This window comes from Mastigoproctus giganteus, chromosome 7 (assembly GCF_048544385.1).
Source record: "Mastigoproctus giganteus isolate SK-2022 chromosome 7, ASM4854438v1, whole genome shotgun sequence".
NCBI lineage: Eukaryota > Metazoa > Arthropoda > Arachnida > Uropygi > Thelyphonidae > Mastigoproctus > Mastigoproctus giganteus.
In genome coordinates, this window is record NC_143581.1 from 196,423,819 (window position 1) to 196,448,046 (window position 24,228).

Below are 24,228 nucleotides of genomic sequence, written 5' to 3' on the forward strand. Positions count from 1 at the left end.
GGGGCTCCATCGTGTTGGAACCACATTGTCTGTTGCGTCGATGCAGAAATCTGTTCATCTCTCAAAAGTTGTGGCAATACTTGCTGCAGAAAGATCAAGTAGATAGGTCCAGTTAGACGACACGGTAACAGGTAAGGTCCGATGAGGTGATCTCCCATAATACCGGCCCATACATTGACCGAAAATCGAATCTGTGCTGCACGACGTCGTATTGCATGCGGGTTCTCGACTGCCCAGATATGGTCGTTATGCGTGTTGAAAATTCCTTCCCTTGTGAAGGATGCCTCATCGGAAAACAACATTTCAGCAGGAAAAAGGGGATTTGTAGCACATTTTCCAAGGTACCACTGTGCGAAAGCAATACGAGGTGCATAATCCTCCGGTTGCTGTGTCTGGAGTATTCCAGAATGTTCGGATGTCCATGCGTCGGAGATGTGAGGCGTGCATTGTAGCCCGTGGAAGAAACTTCGAACACTTACTTTAATCCATGTACCTTTTGCTTCTTTTCATGTATTATTAAAACGATTTCTCACTTACGGTCTCTTTTCTTTATGGTGCTTCTGTGTACAACACCGCTTCAGGAAAGCATTTCCGACCCCACATTGCTATATGATTTCGAGTTGTCAGGATGTACTCTACCCCTCTTAGAAGTTCTGAAACGTTTAACTGAAACACCCTGTAAGTGGTTTTGTCACTTGTTTGGAGAGGTTTGGGTTCAGATCTTCTCAGTGATGAGAAATTTCTAACAGTCCTCTCAATTGAGATTGTAGTTCACTGATCTCAGGAGGAGGGAGTAGAGTTCCCCCATGAGGTATTTTGTATTTTTCATCCTGCTCAACATGCATTAGAGGCAGATAATAATGCAAGAAAGCAAGCTTATGTAGTATCAGCCAAAAAAAAAAACATTTCACACATCCATTCTCTCTACAGGTCTGAAGGCGTCATTTTGGATAGGATGTAGAGTTGCTAGATTGAGTACAGAGAAAGGTAACAAGATTAGTTTGGGATACAAAGGGGTCCTCTTACCAAGAAAGGCTTAAGTTCTGCAAATTGCAGTGTCTGGAGACTAGGCATCTGTGAGGTGATCTGATTGAGGTGCATAAGGCCTTGAATGGGTTGAGCAGACTCAATGCTGATGGGATTCTTCCTCTTGCTCAGATTAACAACTTGAGGGGAAATAAATTCAAATTGAGGAAAGTCAGTTGTAGAATAGATGTGCGGAAATTTGCCTTTAGCCAGAGGGTAGTTGATTGCGAGAACAAACTTCCATCTGTCGTTGTAGTTGATAGCTTAAATAAATCCAAGGAGGAACTGGACAAACTTTTAGAGGAAATGGATGTAAAGTGTGTGTTGTTGTCTTCTGTTGTTGTGGAAAAACACACTTTAAATCCGGGCACCTCCATAGCCAGGTGGGCAGGAGCAGCAGTGCGTAGCACACACTTCTTGATTAGACTGGGGTTTTAGCCCGTGACCACCAAATACGGAGGATGCAGAAAGGTCAGGGAATGACCACCGCATATCCCCAGAGCAATATGGCCTTAGTTGCTAATGCTCCTAAAAATCAAATAACAACTTTAAATCCATTCCCTCTAAAAGTTTGCTCAGTTCCTCCTTGAATTTATTTAAGCTATCAACTTCCACAATGACAGATGGAAGTTTGTTCCAGCAATCAACTACCCGCTGGCTAAAGGCAGATTTCTGCACATCTATTCTATAACTTTCTTCAACTTGAATTTATTCCCCCCTCAGGTTGGTAATCTGAGGAAGAATCCCATCAACATTGAGTCTGCTCAACCCATTCAAGGCCTTATACACCTCAATCAGATCACCTCGCAGGTGCCTAGTCTCCAGACACTGCAATTTGCAAAACTTAAGCCTTTCTTGGTAAGAGAACCCCTTCGTTCCCCCATCAATCTTGTTATCCTTCTCTGTACATGCTCAAGCAACTCTACATCCTTCTTAAAATGAGGCCTCCAGACCGGTACTCAGCACTCAAAGCATGGCCTGACCATTGCTTTATACAAAGGGATAATTGCCTCCTTTTCCGTAATAGCAAAATTCCTGTATATCATTAACAAGACCCCATGACCTTCTCTGTCTGTACTGCTCAGAAATCATATCTAACTGCACAATTACCCCCAGATCTTTTTCGTTCTCTACCACTCTGAGTCTAGTGCCACACAGTTACTGTGTGGTACTAGGTACTATATGGGTGGCATTACTGCTACCCATATGCAGTACTTTGCATTTGTCAATGTTAAATTTCAGTTGCCACTTCTCAGCCCATCTGCTCAACTTTTCTGGATCCTGTTGCAATAGATTACTGTCATTAAAAACCTTGCCAACCTTTGTATCATCTGCAAACTTGGACATTAAGCCCTAAATATACAAAACAACAATGGGCTCAACACTGTACCCTGGGGACTCCACTAATGCATAGCCTTTGATCACACACTATTGTATAATAGTGTGTGATCAAAGCATGTCGACATGCTGGCCAAAAAAAAGCCACCAGACTGAGATGGATAAGCAAGCAACATCTTCAACATGTAACAGACAAATCCACCATGGTCATGTACATCTCAACAATAGTGTATACTCCACTTCTCTATGTTACAGAGATTTGGGCATCAGCATCTCCCCCTACCACCAAACTAGTGTTCTCAACTGAGTATTGGCTTCTTAAGTGGGCCTGCCACAAGCTTAGCCTGCCTTCCCAGTCCTTGACCATTGCTATGGCCAAGGCTCACATGGCTCATTAATGAAAGGAGGCTCATCACAACAGTCAAGCTCATGACTGGTCCCATCTCCTCCCCCTTCTTCTGGAACAACTGTGCATGAAGGATCCCAGTGGCACATCCACAAGCAACTCCCCAGCTATGCCCTCTGCAAAGACTCCTTTACTTGTCAGACCGGTTTCTTCTGCAGCAGATACTATCTCGAGTCCAGGACTTAAAAATGTCAATCTCAACGAATTCTGTCAAGATTGACAATATAGGAAAAGAATACTCAGAGGGATGGCCAAGGCTATGGCTGTTATCATATACTCTTAATCTAAATCAATTATGCACTTCAATGTATATCCTTATATTATGTATTTTTGAAACAAATGGTTCATAGACTCACTGTTCTGTATAACATTATGTAGTATACTCAAGTCATTTTGCCATTTTCCTGTACTTTATTTCACTTATATATTTTTTATTTATGTATTTTCTGGCTTATTGAGGCAATATCTCTGTAGTACATTGTTAACCCGCGGACACTGTGCTGTGACGGGCTGTTGCCACTACTATTATGTAAATTATCATTCTAAGTGTTGCAATAAAGATTCTTCTTTTGAAAGAAATGTACAAAAATATGGAATTCCTCCTGAAAAAAAAATTAATTGCACAAGATATAATCGTGAAATTTGTTGTGACCTGAAAATGGTTGCATTTTTACTTGGTTTGTGTGAGTGGGACAGCAGAGAAAATGGTTCCGATTACATTATGGCAAGAATTGGTCAACTTGAAAGGTATATGTTCCTGGACAGGAGAACATTCACTATCCACCACAAACTGATAGAGAAAGATTTTCTGTCCCTGCTTCATATCAAATAAGCGTAATGAAAAACTAAAAAATGATATTAAGAGTAGGAGACCAGCAGAATTACTTAACAAGTACAAGACAATGCTGAAAAAAAGCCGTGAGTTAGAGTTGAACTTGAAAGTATTTGCAGTTCTGCCCTTGAGCTGAAGTGGCTCAAGGGGCAGAATTTTTCTCAGCCTGGTCTGTGCTTGTTAACAGCAGAGACTGCTTCTACAGGGATGGGATACACTCAAAAAGAAAGGGTGCATGAATATTTGCTGATGCTATTGAGGCAGAGTTAGGCAGGTCGGAAAACTGCTAGATTGGGGAGATACACAGACTAATAAATTAACAGTAGCCACTGGCATAGGTTAAAGTTATTCTTGCACTACTTCTATTGAAATGCAATTGAGCAGCAGCCTGGAAAGCAAGGCAATCGAAATGTCCAGGACTGCTTGGAGTCATAATGAAACAAGTAAATACATGGGCTGTGTTAGGGTAACTAAGAATAGAAACAGGTGCATGTATACTTGCATGTACACCAATGCTAGGAGTATAGCATTGGTGTACATGCTATACTCGTGTACAGTTAATAAATTCAATGAGCTTGAAGTGCTAGTCAAGACATCAAAGACAGATATTGTTGGGATATCAGAGACATGGTGTCACACAGACATAAGCAGTGCAGAACTGGAATTTGGGGAGTACAATGTGTACAGAAAGGATAGACAGGAAGCGAGGAGGGGTTATGCTGTTAGTTAAGAAACACATAATCTAAGGAAGTGCATTGCATTGTCCACCCACATCCAATTGATGTGGGTGGATAATGCAATGTTTGGTGTTGACATAAGCACTGGGAAAGGAAAAATGAAAGTAGATGTGTGTTATAGGCCTAATGAATCTGATGAGTATAATGAGCAATTGTGCAGAGAAATAGAGTGGGCCAGTAAATTAATGTCTTATAATGGGAAATTTTAATTTCCCAGATATTGACTGGATTTTGTGGGTTGGTCCTCACATACTAGCAAGGCTTTTGTGGATTTATTGAATGATTGTTTTCTACAGCAACATGTTCGGGAGGTAACTAGAGGGAGTAATATTCTTGATCTGATTATCAGTAGTGATTCTTCATGCATCAAGAATCTGCAGATAAAGGAACCACTAGGTGGCAGTGATCACAGTGTGCTGAAGTGGGATTTACTCAAAAGAGGTAACTACCATCAAGAGTAAAGGGAAGGGTTTTTGCTTTCGTAAAGGTGACTATGGTGGTCTGAGACAGTATTTAAATTCTATACAGTGGAACCAACTGATGATGTTACCAACAGCAAATTCAAAATTGGAAGCTACTAGGCTTTTCATACCAACAAAGAGCTGACCGGGCTAGCCAGGTGGGTAAAGTGCCTGCCTGGCAACCCAAAGGTTGCGGGTTCAAATCCCCCTCGGGCTTGGATCAGAGTAAAACGCAAAAACTTTGGGAGGTACATTGTGGCCATAGAAGCCGATGCACAAACAATTAACAAAAACAAATATATATATATATACCAACAAAGAAATATTGTTCAAGATTTAGGCCTAAATGGATGTCAGATGAACTAATTGGACATGTTTTTTTTTTTTTTTTTGATAGTTGTTGGTGCATAGGCTTCTGTGCCCATAATGCACCTCCCAAGGTTTTTACAGTACTTTGATCCAAGCCCATGGCGGGAATCGAACCCGCGACCTTTGGGTTGCCAGGCAGGCACTTTACTCACCCAACTAACCCGGTCGGCATTAGATATGTGACAGAAAAGAAAAATGCATGGGATACATATAAATTAACATGTGACACAGAAGCCTATGATAGATATAAGCTGGTCTGTAACTAAGTTACGAAGGAGGTTAGGCAGGCGAGGGCATATTACGAGCAATCTTTGGCCAAAGGCTGCAAAGAGTTCTGTAAACTCTAGAAGGATGGGGATGAATCAGATTGGTCCACTTAATATCGATGGTTCAACTGTTGATGATTCTGCTCAGGTAGCTAACAAACTACAGTAAATGAATATTTTGCATCAACATTCACACATGAGGAGTTATTCAGGGAGGGGAATGCCAAAGGTGTATTCAACTCTGTCAGTAAGCTAGATAATCTTGTAATAACTGAGAGTAAAGTGGAGGAGAAATTGTTGAAGATAAACACAAGAAAGGCACCTGGGGTGGATGGAATCTATCCAGTTATATTAAAGAGGCGGCAAAGGAAGTAAGCAAACCCTTAGCCATAATTATGAGAGCTTCCCTGGACTCAGGGGAGGTACCCATGGACTGGAGATGAGCAAATGTGACCCCAATCCACAAAGGGGAGACAGGTAATTACAGACCTGTTAGTTTAACTTCTGTTCCAGGGAAATTAAATGAGGCACTGGTTAAAGAAGCATTGCAGGATCATGTAGACAAGACTTTGGTCATAGCTCGAACACAGCATGGGTTTGTTAAGGGAAAGTCTTGTCTGACTAATTTGATTCGATACTATGATGTAGTCACAAAGAAACTGGATGCAAAGAATAACTTTGATATCATGTATTTTGGATCTTAGAAAAGCCTTTGATACTGTTGCAAATGGAAGACTGCTGCACAAATTGGAGTAGTGTGGCATTGGAGGCAAATTGCTGCTATGGATAAAGGGATGGTTGAGTGGGAGAAGACAGAGTGGTAATCAATGGACACTGCTCTTCGTGGACTAATGTTATTAGTGGAGTCCCTCAGGGTTCAGTGTTGGGTCCATTGTTGTTTTCTGTATTTATAAATGATATTGATGATGGTATATCAGGCTTAATATCCAAGTTTGCAGACGGTACAAAGGTTGCAGGGTTGTAAATGACACTAATGACAGTACACTACTGCAGCAGGATCTAGAAAAGTTGAGCAGATGGGCTGAGAGGTGGCAAATGAAGTTTAACATTGACAAATGTAAAGTACTACATATGGAAGCAGTAATCCCAGAGTAATATCTGCCTGCACAATTACCTGGGGGTAATTGTGAAGGCAGATATGAAGTTTTCTGAGCAGTGCAGATGGTCTGCAAGAGTTGCTCATGGTGTCTTGTCAATGATATACAGGAATTTTTCTACCAGGGTTAAAGAGGTGATTATCTCCTTGTATAAAGACAATGGTCAGGCCACACCTTGAGCTGTATACAGGTCTGGAGGCCTCATTTTAAGAAGGATGTAGAGCTGTTGGAACGAGTACAGAGAAGGGCAACAAGATTAGTGAATGACAAAGGGTTGCTCTTATGAAGAAAGGCTTAAGTTTTGCAAATTAGTGGTTTGAGCTTGCTCAATGAGGATGGGATTCTTCCTCTTGCTCAGAATAATTGCCTGAGAGGGCATAAATTCAAATTGAGGAAAGACGGTTGTAGGATAGATGTGCAGAAGTTTGCCTTTAGCCAGCGGGTGGTTGATTGGTGGAACAAACTTCCATCTGTTGTTGTAGAAGTTGATAGCTTAAATAGATTCAAGGCAGAACTTGACAAACATTTGGAGCGAGTGGATGGGTGAAATAAGGGTTTTTTTTTTTGGCTGATGCTATATAAGCTTGCTTTGTTGCATCGTGTGCCTTTACTAATGCTAATGCAATGCAGTGAAGGATGTGGTTTCCAATACTTGGAACAAAAGTTATTAACAAAGGAGGATTCTTCTGATAGTGTCCCCAATGTATGCAAAAAAGCATCATGGAATGCCTTCAAGGCCAAAACTTTATAGCAAACTGTGAGCAGCTTTTTGACCAAATCCTGCAAGTGTTTAATGAACTGAGTTATATATTTTTTTTGTGAAACCTCGAAACATGAACGATATTAGAACCTATAGTACTTAGTACTGTAATCGGGTTGCAGGCTGAGTAAACGGATGATATTTTTGGTAAATACATGTGAAGGAAGTTTGTTACAGAAAACTGAAGGGATAAATGAGAAAGAGGAAAAACTGGTTCTTTGCGTTTAGAGTTGGACAGTGAATGGATGCCAACTGCTTTTGGTAAATGTTTGGACTGGTTTGAAAGTGGCAGAACTACAGGTGCCAATTCAGAACAGTACCCATGGAAGTAACTATAGAAAACAGTATGCAGCAGAAACTGAAGATCTATGAGATAGAGAGTAGGAGACTTTGTAAGAGATGGGTCATTAATTAACCCGAGTGCTATCTTTTGAATGGAGTCAAGAATATTGAGAGACTCCAGATATGGGAACAGTATTCTGTGGGAGAGCAGATTTGAGATTTGTGCAGAGTGAGCAGCTGTTGGTAGAAAAGTAACACAGAGCGAAAGAGAAAAACCAGTTTTTAGATGCAGAGGAAGCTATATTTGTGATGTGCTTATGCCAGAGAGATTTAAAAGTTAGGATAATCACTAATAGAGCTTTGTCTTCTCTAAAAATCTAGATGTCATTGAATGTAAACATAGGAGCAGTAGACTTTTTTTGAGAGAAAACTAAACTGACTTTTTAAAAAAATTCAGTTAACTAAGTTTTCTCTGTCCTGTTGGAGAATTACCCGGTGATCAGCATTTAAGGAATTGGCAGTGTGTATTATAGATGTTGAGTCTGTGCACTGAAAGGTGGAATGTAATATGCTGTCATCAGCAAAACTATGGATAAGATTTTCAGAAGGTCATTAATATACAAGAGTGGGAGAAAGAACTGAACCTTTGGGAATACTGGCATTAGTGGAGTAGTTAGAAGACAGAGCACCATTGCTCCTAGTAAGCAGTGGTTTTCAACCGGAGTGCCACAACAACATTTCAAGGGTGCCACGTAATTGGAGTATAAATTGGCAGAATTTGTGACCAATAAATTTTAGTGAGAGGCCAGAATTTTATACTACCATTTTGATAAGAGACAGAGTGGCAACATTCCTCTGTGGTATTCATACATGTGTGTCATAGTTATTCATCTGTAGCAGCCATGCCTCAACCCTCTGCTTATGTTGGTTTACTCCTGGTTGGTCATCTCCAGTATACTAGGTGCAGTGTGTTTCAATCTTTCCACATGAGGATTACTAACAATCCCACCAAGTGAAGGTACAAGCAGAGAATTTGGTTGTCTCCAAATGACTGTACTTCAAATTTCAGTCCACTTGACTCTCAAGTGGGACCTGAATATCCGTCTATCGGTGTTTTAGACTCACAGGTAAGTTAGCCCAGAAAAAATGTCTGTGATGAGCTTCACGGACCACATGAAATCAAAAATTAATTTTGTACATTCTCATCTTAATTTTTATCCTCCAAACTTGGGTAATGTCATCAACAAACATGGGGAAAGATATCACCAGGGTATTTCTTGTATAGAAAAACAGTATGGAAGCAATTGAGTATGAACATGCTTATGGATGTAGCACTTGTGAGGGAAGTTGGGGAAGGGGGACTGCCAGGGTATAAACAGAAAATTTATTTACAAAAAACAAAAAAGTGTAAAGTTTTCACCAATGCAAGTAACAAGAATATTACCATTAATCATGTTATTGGTCATATGAGCTCAAACCGTGGTTAGTTCAAATCCATGTATTCCCACTTGGTCATGTTAATTGATCTTTCCCTATATGTAACTTTGTAATAAACTATTATACGCTACTGTTTGTTTATACAGGTAACCCTCGTGTAACATAGTAGTTTGGTTCCTACAAAATCTCGTGTAATGTGAAACTGTGTTATGCGGGACTAAGAACTAGTACAAAGGGGGGGTTATGTTCCAAAAGATAACAAAAATTAGCCTTTTTTTTATATAACTATCAGAAACTTAATTTTTATAGTAGTAATAACTTAAAATTTTAACTTTATTTTTATAATAGTAGTAACTTAAATAGTAACAACTGAACAAACGTCTTGCCTTACAAACCCTGATACTTATATGTGAGATAATGTACATTCATTTAATTTTCTTCCTCTTCATCTCTGCTAAGCACAATCTCTTCTGCAGCATCTAGATTTCGTGTACCTTCTACTCTCTTTAAAAGTCATGAACTACACTCTTTGAAGTTAGATATTTTTTATGGTCTCAAACAAGCACAAGTTCAATAGCACAGAACCTACTAACCCAGGGATCTCCCAACAAAATTCAGTGGACCCTCGCTTTAAATGATATGTGAAAATTGGAAGAATATTTTCCAGTTAGCAAAATAAAAATAAATTTATGCTTACGTACATTACTTAATTAATACATACTGTAATATGTATATACTAATTGATATTTCTGTTCACTGACTTTTTTTTTTGTTGTAAAATTTAAAACAGTAAAAATGATAAGCAATTAATAACAAAGAACACGGCCTGCACAAGTTGCAACAAACATGATTTGTTTTATTTGGTTTTTAGGAGCATTAGCAACTAAGGCCATATTGCTCCGGGATATGCGGTGGTTATTCCCTGACCTTTCCGCATCCTCCGTATTTAGTGGTGACGGGCTCGAACCCCGGTCTAATCAAGAAGCGTGTGCTACGCACTGCTGCTCCTTCCCACCTGGCTACGGAGGCGCCTCAACAAACATGATACGAGGTAATGAGTTTCTGAAAATTTATTTATGTTTTTTATATGATTGAATATTTCATGGAAGGAGAAACACATTTCACCACAATAACGTGAAAACCCACAGAATTCCAGTTATAAGTACTATAGCAAATGCAAGATCGAGTTTACTACCCGTTTATAATTGATTACACCAACAGAAAAGACCAATAAACTGGAAACAGCAAATTGTTTTTATTGTTTTATAATAGTGACCTCCAGAAATGTGCTTTAGAAAAATGTCACGAAGATGATAACAACTAGCAAATCAATCATCTGTTTGAACTATCTTGAACAGATGATTTGCAAAAAGGAATAGAAATGTTGAAAATTACATCTAACATAATAGCAGGGCATCCCCAGCACAAAAGCTCAAAAATACCGTGTTATGTGATATTTCCAGCAATTCTGAAACTGTGTTGTAGAAATACCGTGTTATACAAGGGTTGCCTGTATTAGTTTTATCTTATCATATTTTGCTTTTAATTATTTTGCATTAAAATTTCCATATCGTTAAATTTTTTAGAATCTATTGGCTTACAAGAGTACTGTGTTATCATCACCATTGAAAAGATTTATACATACAAGTAGCATTTGCTGGAAGGTTCAAGCTGGAAAATATAAAGTATCTCGAAAGCATGATCGTCCACTCACCTACGAACAAGCAAATCCACCTCAATTCATTGCACATCGAAAGTCTTGGAATTCTTGGAATACAAGTAAGAAACATTGTCATAAACTATAATATCCTATTAAAATCAACATCACTCAAAAAAAATTAGCATTAAGCATAATTGGCATAAGGTTGTGGTTAATTGCTCTACCTATAATATATATACTCAGCCTGACTTCTGTTTGGTTGCAGTTCCTACTCAAGGCCAAATGCTGAAATACCAAAATGAAATACACTTACTTATCTCCTCACATGCTTTAGAAACAGTTACAGAGGAGAATTTGCATGTTTAATAGATATGAATGGTGAACTGCCATCAGTGTATAGTTAGCTATTTTAGTGGTGAAAAGGTCAAATGTTTCTTGAGTATTGTTCTTTTTTTCTCTACCATATTTGGTTGCTTTGTCTGAAATAAGAGTTGTTGCACTTGAACTACACCTGGAATACTGGTTCTCTCTTTGCAGACTGCTAGGGCAATGGCATCATATACAAGGTGTGACAATAAAGTTCCTGGACTAATGCTGTTGCAGTCATGTTCAATGAGTTTGAAAATAAACAGAAGTGCTATGTGTTCTAGTTTGAACTATCTCGAACAGATGATGGTATAGAGATTGTCCAGTAGGCTGACAGGTTGCAAGTAACAACCAGTTTCTTTAGCAGCATTAATATTCCATGTCACAATTTTGCACCAGTGAATGAATATCAAATTTTGCTTTGAACTGGAAAATCTACAACAGAAATGTATAAAATGTTAAAAACTGTTTATTGTGATGAAATTAAGTCATACCAGTGTGTTTGAATGGTGAGCGATTCAAAGACATACATTAGGATGTTCATTATGATCAAAGAATTGGACATCCATTAACCTCTTGAAACGAGGACAGAGTTGAAAAGTTCAGGAAATTGTGGATTGGAATCATCGTTTGGCTCTCAGAATGATGGCTGATGAATTGGATTTGAATAAGGAGATGATTTGTATATAAAGTGCTTAGCATCATTGATTTGTCAAATTCTACATGAAGATTTAGGGAAAAGGAAGGTCTCTGCAAAATTTGTGCCCCACAGATGAGCAGAAGCAACTAAAAGTACTGCGCAGTACTTTCTCCCACCGATCACAAAACATTGGCTCGGCTGTACATGTAAATCAGTCAAACTTGACTTAAATTATTGCATGTATTTAAAAATTTGGTGAATAAAAAATTTATTCCCACATGCAACACCACCTTGCAAAATATCCTGCCAGTGCCCATGCTGTCTTATAAACATTATACAGCAATTGTTGCTGTTATATCTGCTATAATAAATATTGTAATATCTTCTAATTGTTTTCAGTAATATATTTATAAATAGGGTGTATATTTATATATTTTCATTTTGTGAATTTTATCATCTAGGTATGATACATAAATATAAAATAGGTCTGATTTGTAATTAAATTACATATCGGATATTTTGATTAAGAAAGTCCCTAACGGTTTATTGTTATAACAAGCACATCAAAGTTGAACTACAGTGATACCTTAAATCAGCTTACTAGGCTTTGGGATAGAAAAATTCATGAATGAAACTAAAATTATGGTATTCCGAGGTGCTTTCACGGCTCAAAATAACGTAGAGTTGAATATTTGAATCAAAAAGGCAGAGGAAAAAGTAATGTGATGCAAGGAGACAAGCTTATATAGCATCAACCAAAAAAAAAACACTCCCCATGTCATCCCCTCTAATAATATGTCTAATTCTTCCTCATGTGTATTCAAATTACCGACCTTCAACACAAGATGATAGGCTGGCCTTTTTCAATTTAAGTTAGTGTCCCCTTGTGAGTGTTGTCCAAGAAAGAGCAAGAATACCATCATCATTAAGTGTTTCAATCCATTTAAAGCCTTAAACACTTCAATCAGGTCTTCTTACAGGTGTCTAGATTCCAAGCATTGCAATATGCTGAATCAAAGTCTTTTGTGGTAAGAGTATCCCTGTGCATTTTTAACTAATCTTGTTGCTCATGTCTGCACCTGTTCCAAGGGGTCCTTATCTTTCCTAAAATGAGGCTTTCAGACCTCTATGCAGCACTCAAGATGTGGCCTAACCATTGCCTGATAATTACCTCCTTGTGTTGAGCCACATAATTGCATTGGTTTTGTCTTGGGCAAAAGTACAAATGTATATAAGCCAGAGCTGAAATAAGTTTGTAGAATCATGATATGGACTGCTTCCTTGAAGACAGGATTCAACAAAAGCTGTCACCAAGTTGAATACCTTTGCGTACAATGTCAAAGGAGTTGTTATTTGTTATCATGGTTGAGATGGTTTCACTCTTAATGCATTTGACTACTTTTTACAGCAACAATTAGTGCACTGTTTGTGAACCACCACAATAGTTTAGTGAGTTTGCTGCTTATCGCTCAATTTTTTGCTTGTTTGGTGAAGGCTAGGTTTGACTCCTGTTAGACTAGACAAAATCATAAAGGCCTCTGTGAGTTATTTTGGCTTTTTCATTTTGTACAACGTGCAGATTGTTCTGTGAACCCACATACAGAAATAATGAATGGCAGAGTATATGAACTGGAACATAAGAATTGGTGCACTATGACCTGAGTAGTTGATGCACCAAAAAGTTCTTAGAACAAGAACAACCATTCATTTAGAGAGCCAGTGTTCAAATCTTATTTGTGACTGGAATAATTATTTTTAATTATTTTTCAGTCAAATTTCTAGTTAGCCCACCTTGAGCAGAGGGAGTAAGGACTCCACAAGTCACAAACTGCATTCACTTGATCTCAGCCCATTTATTGACATGCGCAGATGCCTCCATAGCCAGATGGGCAGGAGCAGCAGTGCGTAGCACACACTTCTTGATTAGACCGGGGTTCGAGCCCATCACCACCAAATACGGAGGATGCGCAAAGGTCAGGGAATGACCACCGCATATCATGGAGCAATATGGCCTTAGTTGCTAATGCTCCTAAAAACCAAACAACTTATTGACATGCTTACAAGGAATATTAGCAGATGAACCTGTTTTTGGAGGACACTTGTGCTTAAGTGGATGCATTTTTTTTTTGGTAAATTTTATTGGTGTTACAATTATATTATTATGAAAAAGTATACCACTATTATAATTAGTATTGTGTTGAATGTATTGTGATATTTTTGTAATTTTTTCACTTTAATAATGATTAACACAGTTGAGTCAGAATGATACAACTCACTATTATGTGATTCTAATAGAAATCTCGTGCATGCCATTAATTCGTCACTTGTATAGCCCATGGCATGTATTCCTAGATCACATTTTATAGATAATCCTCTCTCAGCTGATGATTCTCTTATATGTCCCAGATGTATGGAGTGTGGTGAACTGAAACTAAACTTGTTGCATTACTACATGAGATTGACTTACTGAGGGAGTGAACTGATGTTATGGAGCAGTGATATTCACTTTTTTGTTGGCATTCACCTACAATTCAGCCTTTTTTGTTGACATACCTCTTACAAATTTCTTCTATATTTTTTTTATTTTTTTATTTATGTCCGCTAAATATATTTTTGATATAATATCTGTTAGTAATACTGATAATAACTGAAAAATTAATCCAAACACATGATTAATTCAAATAAATTTGCCATATAGATACTAAAATTATAGATAATTTTTTAATGATTTCATATGCCAGTATACTCTCTGAAAGGTCCTCATATACTACTGTCCTAGAGTGAAAAGAACTTAGAGACCTGCCATGGATAAAGTATCCGGTTACCTGCCAGGTGATGCACTCCTGATTTAAGCTTCTTTAGAAATCTCAAATGCTGACTGCTCTGGTTTTTCTGAAAGGATGTAGTTTTATTGGAGGGGGGGCTGTCTTTTGGAAAGGAAATGTGTAACTTTTTTTGGTGGACTAGAACCAGGGTGTCTGCCTAGAACAGAAATTGATGATGTAACAAACATCAGTTTTTTTAGGTACCTAAAGAGGGCATTGTTATTTGTGTGCAAACTAAGAGCATTAATTTCATATGAATTAATGACTTTGTGGATAAAATATAGAGCATGCCTAAAAAACATTGCAAGTTAATTCAAAATGTATTTGTGTCTGGCATTATGTCCAGAAATGATAAGGAAATATATGCCAAAACTTTTATGGATTAATTGAAGTCTCAAATAACTTTGTAAGGCTTTGGGTAGGATGGTAGGGGATTTTGCTTCACATGACCTGCCATAGTAGGTATAAAGAACTTAGAATTCATCCGAGCAGAGGAGGTTCAATGGTGTTTGCTAATGCCACAGAGGAGGCCTTAAGGGGTCAGAGAAACTGATAATTTGGGGAATTAGTGGAATCGCTAGAAAGTGTCAGGTTAGCAACATGGACAAGTTTATATATATATATATGGCACTTGTGCCTTTGCTGGAAACCTTGTATGCAACCTCAAATTACCATTTTCACTGAAAGTGGTAAAGAAATGGGTACTTAGATCACAGAATACACAGATTACAGGAAAATAATTGATTAAGTTACCAGTAGCATTCAATAAATTATCTACCTAAGGTACTTCCCATAGTTATATTTCAGTGATTCATGATTTATCATGTTCCTATATATCTCAACTTGAATCATACTAATTTTGATCCCACTATATTTTTAGGGTGTGCGGCTATAACAAAGAAGGAAGATGCCTGCATCAAATTATGGATTTGCTGAAATTGTAGCATTGTTCAGTCATCAAGTTTCTCACCAAAGAAGGAAATGGGCCATTCATGAAAGGATAGTGGCTGTGTATCGCAACAATGCACCTTGAGAGTACCAGGTGAAATTCTGGTCAAAAAATTCAAACGGAGTAGAGAGTCCATCAAAGATGATCTACGTCCAGAAAGGCCTATGACAACAACAACCACTCCTGAGATGTACCAAGCAGTGTAAACCCGTCTGCTGAATGACAAACGTTTAAAGATGTCCCAAGTTTCTAGGGAATGTGACATATCTGAAAGAACAGTTATAACCATCCTCCTTGAACATTTGGGGATGACTAAGGTCAGTCCTGATTGGGTAGAACATGCATTGAAGAAAATGAAGAATCAGAAAGAATTAGCATTAGTTGGGGCATATGATGCAAGAAAGCAAGCTTATACAGCAACAACCAAAAAAAAAAAAAAAAAAAAAAACCCTTCCTGTTTCACCCATCCGGTCACTCCAAATGTTGTTTGTGTAGTTCAGTCTTAAATTTATTTAAGCTATCGACTTCCACAACAACAGATGGAAGTGTGTTCCAACAATCAACTACCTGGTGGGTAAAGGCAAACTTCCGCACATCTATTCTATAATAGTCTTTCCTTAATTTGAATCTATGTCCCCTCAGGTTCTTAATCTGAGCAAGCAGAAGTATCCTGGCAGCCTTGAGGGTGCTCAAATTATTCAAAGCCTTATACACCTTGATCAGGTCACCACGCAGATGCCTAGTCTCCAGATGCTGCAACTTGCAGAACTTAAGCCTTTCTTCGTAAGCACACCCCTTTATTCCTCTCACCAATCTTGTTGCCCTTTTCTGTACTCGTTCCAGCAACTCTACATTCTTCCTAAAATGAGGCCTACAGACCTGTACAGTACTCAAGGTGTGGCCGGACCATTGTCTTATACAAAGGGATAATCACTTCTTTTTCTCTGCTAGCAAAATTCCTATATATCATTGACAAAACAACCATGACCTGCTCTGGCAGCCTGTCTGCATTGCTCAGAGAACTTCATATCTGACTGCACAATTACCTCCAGGTCTTTTTCATTCTCCACCTCCCTGAGTGTAGTACCACACAGATGGTACATTTCTCATGGGTTACTGCTACCCATATGCAGTACTTTGCATTTGCCAATGTTAAACTTCAGTTGCCACTTCTCAGCCCATCTGCCTAACTTTTCTCTATCCTGTTGCAGTAGCATATTGTCTTTACTGTCATTAACAACCCTGCCAACCTTTGTATCATCTGCAAACTTGGACATTAAGCCTGATATTCCTTCAAAAATATCATTGATAAATACACAAAACAACAATGGACCCAGCATCAAACCCTGGGGGACTCCGCTAATAACGTTACTCCACGTAGAGCAGTGTCCATTTATTACCACACTCTGCCATCTCCCACTTGGCCATCCCTTTATCCATTGCAATAACTTGCCCTTATTGCCGAACCGCTCCAATTTGTACAGCAGTCTTCCATGTGCAACAGTATCAAAAGCTTTACTGAAATCGAAGTATACAATATCAAAATTATTTTTTGCATCCAGTTCCTTTGTGACCACATCATAGAATCCGATCAAATTGGTCAGACAAGACTTCCCCTTAACAAACTCATGCTGTGTCTGAACTCTTACTGCTGTCTTGTCTAGGTGATCCTGTATCACCTCTTTAACCAGTGATTCCATTATTTTCCCCGGAACAGAAGTTAAACTAACAGGTCTCTAATTATTTGTGTCACCCTTTGAACCCCTTTTGTGAATTGCGGATATATTTGCACATCTCCAGTCCATGGGGAACTCCCCTGACTCTAAGGATGATCTCCTAATTATGGCTAAGGGTTTGCTTACTTCTGCCGCCTTCATTATAACTGGATAGATACCATCTGTCCCAGGTGCCCTTTTTATGTTTAACTTCAGCTACTTGAGAATGATCATCAATAGTCGAACCATATATGTAAGTGGACCAATCTGATTCATTCCCTTCCTCCTAGAGTTTACATAAGTATTATTATTATTATTATTAGCCATATGGTACAAGGAAGCCTGAGGCTTATGCTGCACCAGCCAAAAAAAAAAAAAAAAAAAAATTCCCGAGTTACCCCCCCCTGTGTGTGTGTGTGTGTGTGTGTGTGTGTGTGTGTGTGTGTGTGTGTGTGTGTGTGTGTGTGTGTGTGTGTGTGTGTGTGTGTGTGTGTGTGTGTGTGTGTGTGTGAGAGAGAGAGAGAGAGAGAAAAGTAGAAGGCATCACCAAGAAAGAGAAGAATGATGATATCCAGCTCAGGACCCTGGGTTTGCCAAGCCCATACTCACCAGATGTGAGCCCCCGGGGTAGTAAAGAACTCTTTGCTGTTTTTCTTTGCATCCTTTGCCAAACATTTCTCATAATCTGCCTTTGCCTGCCTAACCTCCTTTGTGACTTGATTACAGACTAGCTTATATCTGCCGTAGGCTTCTGTGTTGCCTGATAATTTATATGCATCCCATGCATTTTTCTTCTCTGCCATGAGCCTCATTAAATCATCTGACATCCATTTAGGCCTGAACCTTTAACAGTATTTCTTAGTTGGTATGAAAAGCCTAGTAGCCTCCAAGATTAAGTCCCTGAAGGCTTCCTATTTAGAATTCACCATTGATAACATCATCAGTTGATCCCACTGTATAGAATTTAAAAACTGTCTGAGATCACTGTAGTCACCTTTACGTAAACAAAAACCCTTCCCTTTACCCTTGTTGGTAGTTACATTAGCATTAGTAGAGGCATATGATGCAAGAAAGCAAGCTTATGCAGCATCAGCCAAAAAAAAAAAAAAAAAAAAAAATCACTTCCATTTCACCCCTCTGTTTGTTCGAAATACCTGTCCAGCTGAGCCTTGAATTTCTTTAGGCTATCAACTTCCACAACAAGGGATGGAAGTCTGTTCCACCAACCAACTACCTGCTGGCTAAAGGCAAATTTCCTCACATCTATCCTACATCTGTCTTTTTTCAATCTGAATTTATGCCCTCTCAGGTGATTATTCTGAGCAAGAGGAAGAATCCCATCGGCATTGAGCATGTTCAAACCATTCAAGGCTGGCTAAAGGCAAATTTCCACACATCTATCCTACATCTGTCTTTTCTCAATCTGAATTTATGCCCTCTCAGGTGATTATTCTGAGCAAGAGGAAGCATCCCATCAGCATTGAGTATGTTCAAACCATTCAAGGCTTTATACACTTCTGTCAGATCACCTCGCTGGTGCCTAGTCTCCAGACACTGTAATTTGCAAAACTTAAGCCTTTCTTCATAAGAGCAACCCTTTGTTCCATTCACTGAAATCTTGTTGCCCTTCTCTGTACTCGTTCCATCAGTTCTACATCCTTCTTGAAATGAGGCATCCAGACCTGTATACAATACTCAAGGTGATTCCTGACCATTGCCTTATACAAGGGAATGATCACCTCCTCATCCTTGCTAGAAAAATTCCTGTATATCATTGACAAGACACTATGAGCTACTCTTGCAGCCCGTCTGCACTTTTCAGAGAACTTCGTATCTGCCTGCACAATTACCCCCAGGTCCTTTTCATTCTCTACCACTGTCAGTGTAGTACCACAGAGTTGATACGTTGCTCTGGGGTTGCTGTTTCCCATATGTAGTACTTTACATTTGTCAATGTTAAACTTCATTTGCCACATCCCAGCCCATCTGCTCAACCTTTCCAGATCCTGTTGCAGCGCCGTAGCATCAGTAGTGTCCTTAACAACCCTGCCAACCTTTGTATCATCTGCAAACTTGGACATTAAGCTTGATATACCATCGTCAATATCATTTATAAATACAGAAAACAAGAATGGACCCAACACTGAACCCTGAGGAACTCCACTAATAACATTAGTCCACGATGAGCAGTGTCCATTGATTACCACTCTCTGTCTTCTCCCTCTCAACCATCCCTTTATCCATAGCAGCAGTTTGCCTCCAATGCCACACTGCTCCAATTTGTGCAGCAGTCTTCCATGTGTAACAGTATCAAAAGCCTTTCTAAGATCCAAATATATAATATCAAAGTTATTCCTTGCATCCAGTTCTTTTGTGACTGCATCATAGTATCCAATCAAATTGGTCAGGCAAGACTTTCCCTTAACAAAACCATGCTGTGTCCAAGCTATAACTGAAGTCTTGTCTAGATGATCCTGCAGTGCTTCTTTAACCAGTGCCTCCATTAATTTTCCTGGAACAGAAGTTAAACTCACAGGTATATAATTACTTGTGTCAGCCTTTGATCCTTCTTTGTGAATTGGGGGCACATTTGCACATCTCTAGTCTATGGGTACCTCCCTAAGTCCAAGGAAGCTCTCATAATTATGGATAAGGGTTTACTTACTTCCTTTGCTACCTCCTTTAATATAACTGGATAGATCCCATCCACCTCAGGTGCCTTTCTTGTGTTTATCTTCAACAATTTCTCCTCCACTTTACTCTCAGTTATTACAAGATTATCTAGCTTACTGCCAGAGTTGAATACACCTCTAGCATTCCCCTTGCTGTATAACTCCTCATGTTTGAATGTCGATGCAAAATATTCATTTCGTTTGTTAGCTACCTGAGCAGGATCATCAACAGTTGAACCATCGATATCAAGTGGACCAATCTGATTCATCCCTTTCCTTCTAGAGTTTACATAAGTAAAGAACTCTTTGCTGTTTTTCTTTACATCCCTTGCCAAAGATTTCTCGTAATCTGTCTTCGCCTGCCTAACCTCTTTTGTAACATGGTTACAGATCAGCTTATATCTATCATAGGCTTCTGTGTCACATGTTAATTTATATGGGTCCCATTCATTTTTCTTCATTGCCATATGTTTTATTAGGTCATCTGACATCCATTTAGGCCTACACCTTGAACAATATTTCTTAGTTAGTATGTGAAGTGTAGTAGCTTCCAAGATAAGTTCTTTGAAAATTTCCAATTTTGAATTTGCTGTTGGTAACATCATCAGTTGGTCCCACTGTATAGAATTTAAATACTGTCTCAGACCATCATAGTCGCCTTTATGAAAGAAAAAACCCTTCCCTTTACCCCTGATGGTAGTTACCTCTTTGAGTAAATCCCACTTCAGCACACTGATCACTGCCACCTAGTGGTTCCTTTAACTGCAGATTCTTAATGCATGAAGAATCACTGCTGATAATCAGATCAAGAGTATTACTCCCTCTAGTTGCCTCCCGAACATTCTGATGTAGAAAACAATCATCCAATAAATCCACAAAAGCCTTGCTAGTGTGTGAGTGACCAACCCACAAATTCCAGTCAATATCTGGGAAATTAAAATCCCCCATTATAAGACTCCCTGATTTACTGGCTCACTCTATTTCCCTGTATAGTTTCTTATTATACTCATCTTTAAGTAAATCCCACATCATTGGTGCCTCCGTAGCCAGGTGGACAGGAGCAGCACTGCTTAGCACACGCTTCTTGATTAGACCAGGGTTCAAGCCTGTGACCACCAAATATGGATGATGCGGATAGATTAGGGAATGACCACCACATATCCCTGGAGCAATATGGCCTTAGTTGCTAATGCTCCTAAAAACCAAATAACAACAACAACAACAAATTCCACATCAGTACACTGTGATCACTGTCACCTAGTGGTTCCTTTATCTGCAAATTCTTAATGCATGAATAATCACTGCTGATAATCAGATCAAGGGTATTACTCCCTCTGGTTGCCCCTTGAATGTGTCGCTGCAGTAAACAATTCTCCAATAAATCCACAAAAGTCTTGGTAGTATGCGGGTGACCACCTCACAAGTTCCAGTCAATATCTGGAAAGTTAAAATTCCCCATTACAAGACATTCTGATTTACTGGCCCATTCTATTTCTCTGCACAACTGTTCATTGTACTCATCAGAGTCATTAGGCCTATAACATACTCATACTCTCATTTTCCCTTTCCCAGTGTTTGTCACACCGAACAGACTCAACGTTGCACTGTCCACCCTTGTCAGCTGGATGGACTTCCTTAGATTTTATGTGTTTCTTTACTAATAGCATAACCCCCTCCTCCCTTCCTACTCTGTCTGTCCTTTCTGTACACATTGTACTCCCCAAATTCCAATTCTGCACTGCTTATATCTGTGTGACTCCCCATGTCTCTGATATCCGAACAATATCTGCCTTCGATGTCTTGATCAGCACTTCAAATTCATCAATTTATATTTACTGTACTTCTAGTATTAGTGTACAGGTGGTAGATGACTTTCATCAACTGGTGAAATACCACCACTTTGCTTATTGGAGGCTTGAAGTGGTGAAACCCATGTTTAGTCTCTAGAGCAAAGTTTTCCGGCATCCCCCTCTCTCCCATACTTCTTCTTCAACCCATGCACGGTACTAAGTACTATAGGTTTTGATACCTTTCATGTTTGGGGTTTTCATAAAAAAAAAAAAAAAAAAAAAACATGCAACTATACATGCACTTGTTCTTACTCTTAGTTACTCTAACACAGCCCATGTATTTACTTGTTCCATGACTCCCAGCAACTCTTGAAGTCCCGAGCAACTTGCTCTCTAGGCTGCTGCTCATTACAATAGAAGCAGTGCAAGAATCGCTTTCACATCTGCCTGCAGCTACCGTTAATCTTTTAGTCTGTGAATCCCCCCAATTTAGCAGTTTTCTGAACCACCTTACACTGCCTCGATAGGATCAGCAAATATTCTTGCACCCTTTCTATTTAAGTGTATCCCATCCCTGTAGAAGCAGTCTGTCCTATTAACAAGCACAGACCACACTGAAAAAAATTCTAATCCCTTGAGTCTTGCTTGATTGATTTTGATTTGGTAGTTGTTGGCGCATCGGCTTCTGTGGCCATATTGCACCTCCCAAGGTTTTTGCAGTACTTTGATCCAAGCCCGAGGCGGGAATCGAACCCGCGACCTTGGGGTTGCCGGGCAGGTACTTTACCCACTCGGCTAGCCCGGTCGGCCCTTGAGTCTTGCACGATCTCTCTAGGGCCGAATTGATTGACAAGGCTGTCATCCTATACTCCCTCCTATCATGTCTAGGCAGAATTGCAGACACTTTCTCACTACTTTTTTACAGCATTGACCTGTACTTGTTAAGTAAATCTGTAGATCTCTCGCTCTTAAGGTCATTAGTGCCAACGTGTACAACAATATCACCTTTTGTGCCCCTAAAATATAATATCTGCCCTACAACGTCATCAACTTTTGCCCCTGGCAGACATACCTTGGTCCTGTTCCACCTATCCTTTTTGCATAATATATTCCCCATCTCCCTGACAAATAGTCACTGATAATAACTAGTTCCTGTGGGACCAGCGCATTCTGCCTTGGAGATTGCTGCTGCTGTGTTGCATAATGCACAGGAGTGAGCTCTGGCATTGAGTTGGGCAGCTGAGAGCTTGATGTGGGCCCCTCATATTAATTTCTTCGAGGGCATTTACCCTACACCTCAAACTCTCATCGATGCCTGTCGGAACGCTGAGTTGGTACCTAATTTCTTCACAGTCTCTGCACCTAGCACACACACACACAAAGGCATCCTCCTTGGCTAGATCATGTCCTGTACTAGACAGGTCTGCAAACATTTCACATTTCGTGCATTGTTTTAGACTGTGATGTGTTGGAGAATCGCCCCTTTGTTTTTCCACCGAGCCATAGCACTCTGGCTATTCTGGGAACGTTGCTTTGCTGCTCTAGTCTGGGTCATGATTCCGTTAAGTATAATTTAATTAACAATGAACTTTAATAAGATTAATAAATTTTACTGATTAATTGATAATACAATACTAATCTAACAGATTTCTAATACAGTACTATGTATTTTGCTATATAGTTTTACGGTAAACCTTACGCTATCCCGTATCTTATAACAGTGGCGGCAAGTTAAAAACGTAAAATCTACAGACACTAAGTATTAACTTTCAAAATCGCTATCTAATTTCAAAAATAAACCACGGAGCTTGGCTAGAACTAAAGGTACTTATAGAAAATAATTTAGTATAACAATTAAGTCAATAAAATGACTAAATATAAATGAAAACATGGCATTCGCCACAGCTACAAAAATCTTGGTCAACGTAGTAATAACCTCGTACCGAACTCCCAAGCGAAGATGAAGTTACTGTAGAGTTGTTAAAATTGGGAGGAAGAGAACACATAAACTGGCAAGACTCTTCACAAAATACATTAGGAAAGGTGTGATGCCTAAGGAGTGGAATAATGCAATCATAATTTTGCTGCATAAGAAAGGAGATAATTCAGAAATTGGAAATTGTAGATCAATTAGCTTGCTGTCTCACATCTACAAGTTGTTCATAAGGGTCATTACTAATAGATTAGAAAGAATACTTGATGAGAATCAACTGAAAGAGCAAGCTGGCTTTAGGACAGGATTCTCGACTATGGAACACCTTCATGTAATATCGCAGCTAATGGAGAAAGCAAACGAATATAAAACACCATTATGCTTGGCATTTTTGGATTATGAAAAGGCATTTGACTCCATACAGCATAAGGCAATGTTTCGGGCACGGGAAAGACAAGGCATAGATATCCCATGCATTATGATTTTGAAGAAAATATATGAGAATGCTACCTCCTTTATTAGACTAGACAAAGACAATAGCAAATTTAAAATTGAGAAAGGAGTTATTATTATCATTAGCCATGTGGTGCAAGGAAGCCTGAGGCTTTTACTGCACCAGCCAAAAAAAAAAAAAAAAAAAAAAAAC

General features: G+C 39.0%; 1 protein-coding gene across 1 annotated transcript in view; it reads left to right on the forward strand.

Moving 5' to 3' along the window:
• The window catches only part of mRpS24 (mitochondrial ribosomal protein S24), a 33,768-nt gene that overhangs the window by 3,795 nt on the left and 5,745 nt on the right, over window positions 1-24,228 (forward strand). The window contains exon 2 of the mRNA XM_090377333.1: window positions 10,619-10,811. Coding sequence (XP_090233459.1) covers window positions 10,619-10,811 — 193 coding nt within the window. The remainder of the gene's footprint in view (window positions 1-10,618; window positions 10,812-24,228) is intronic.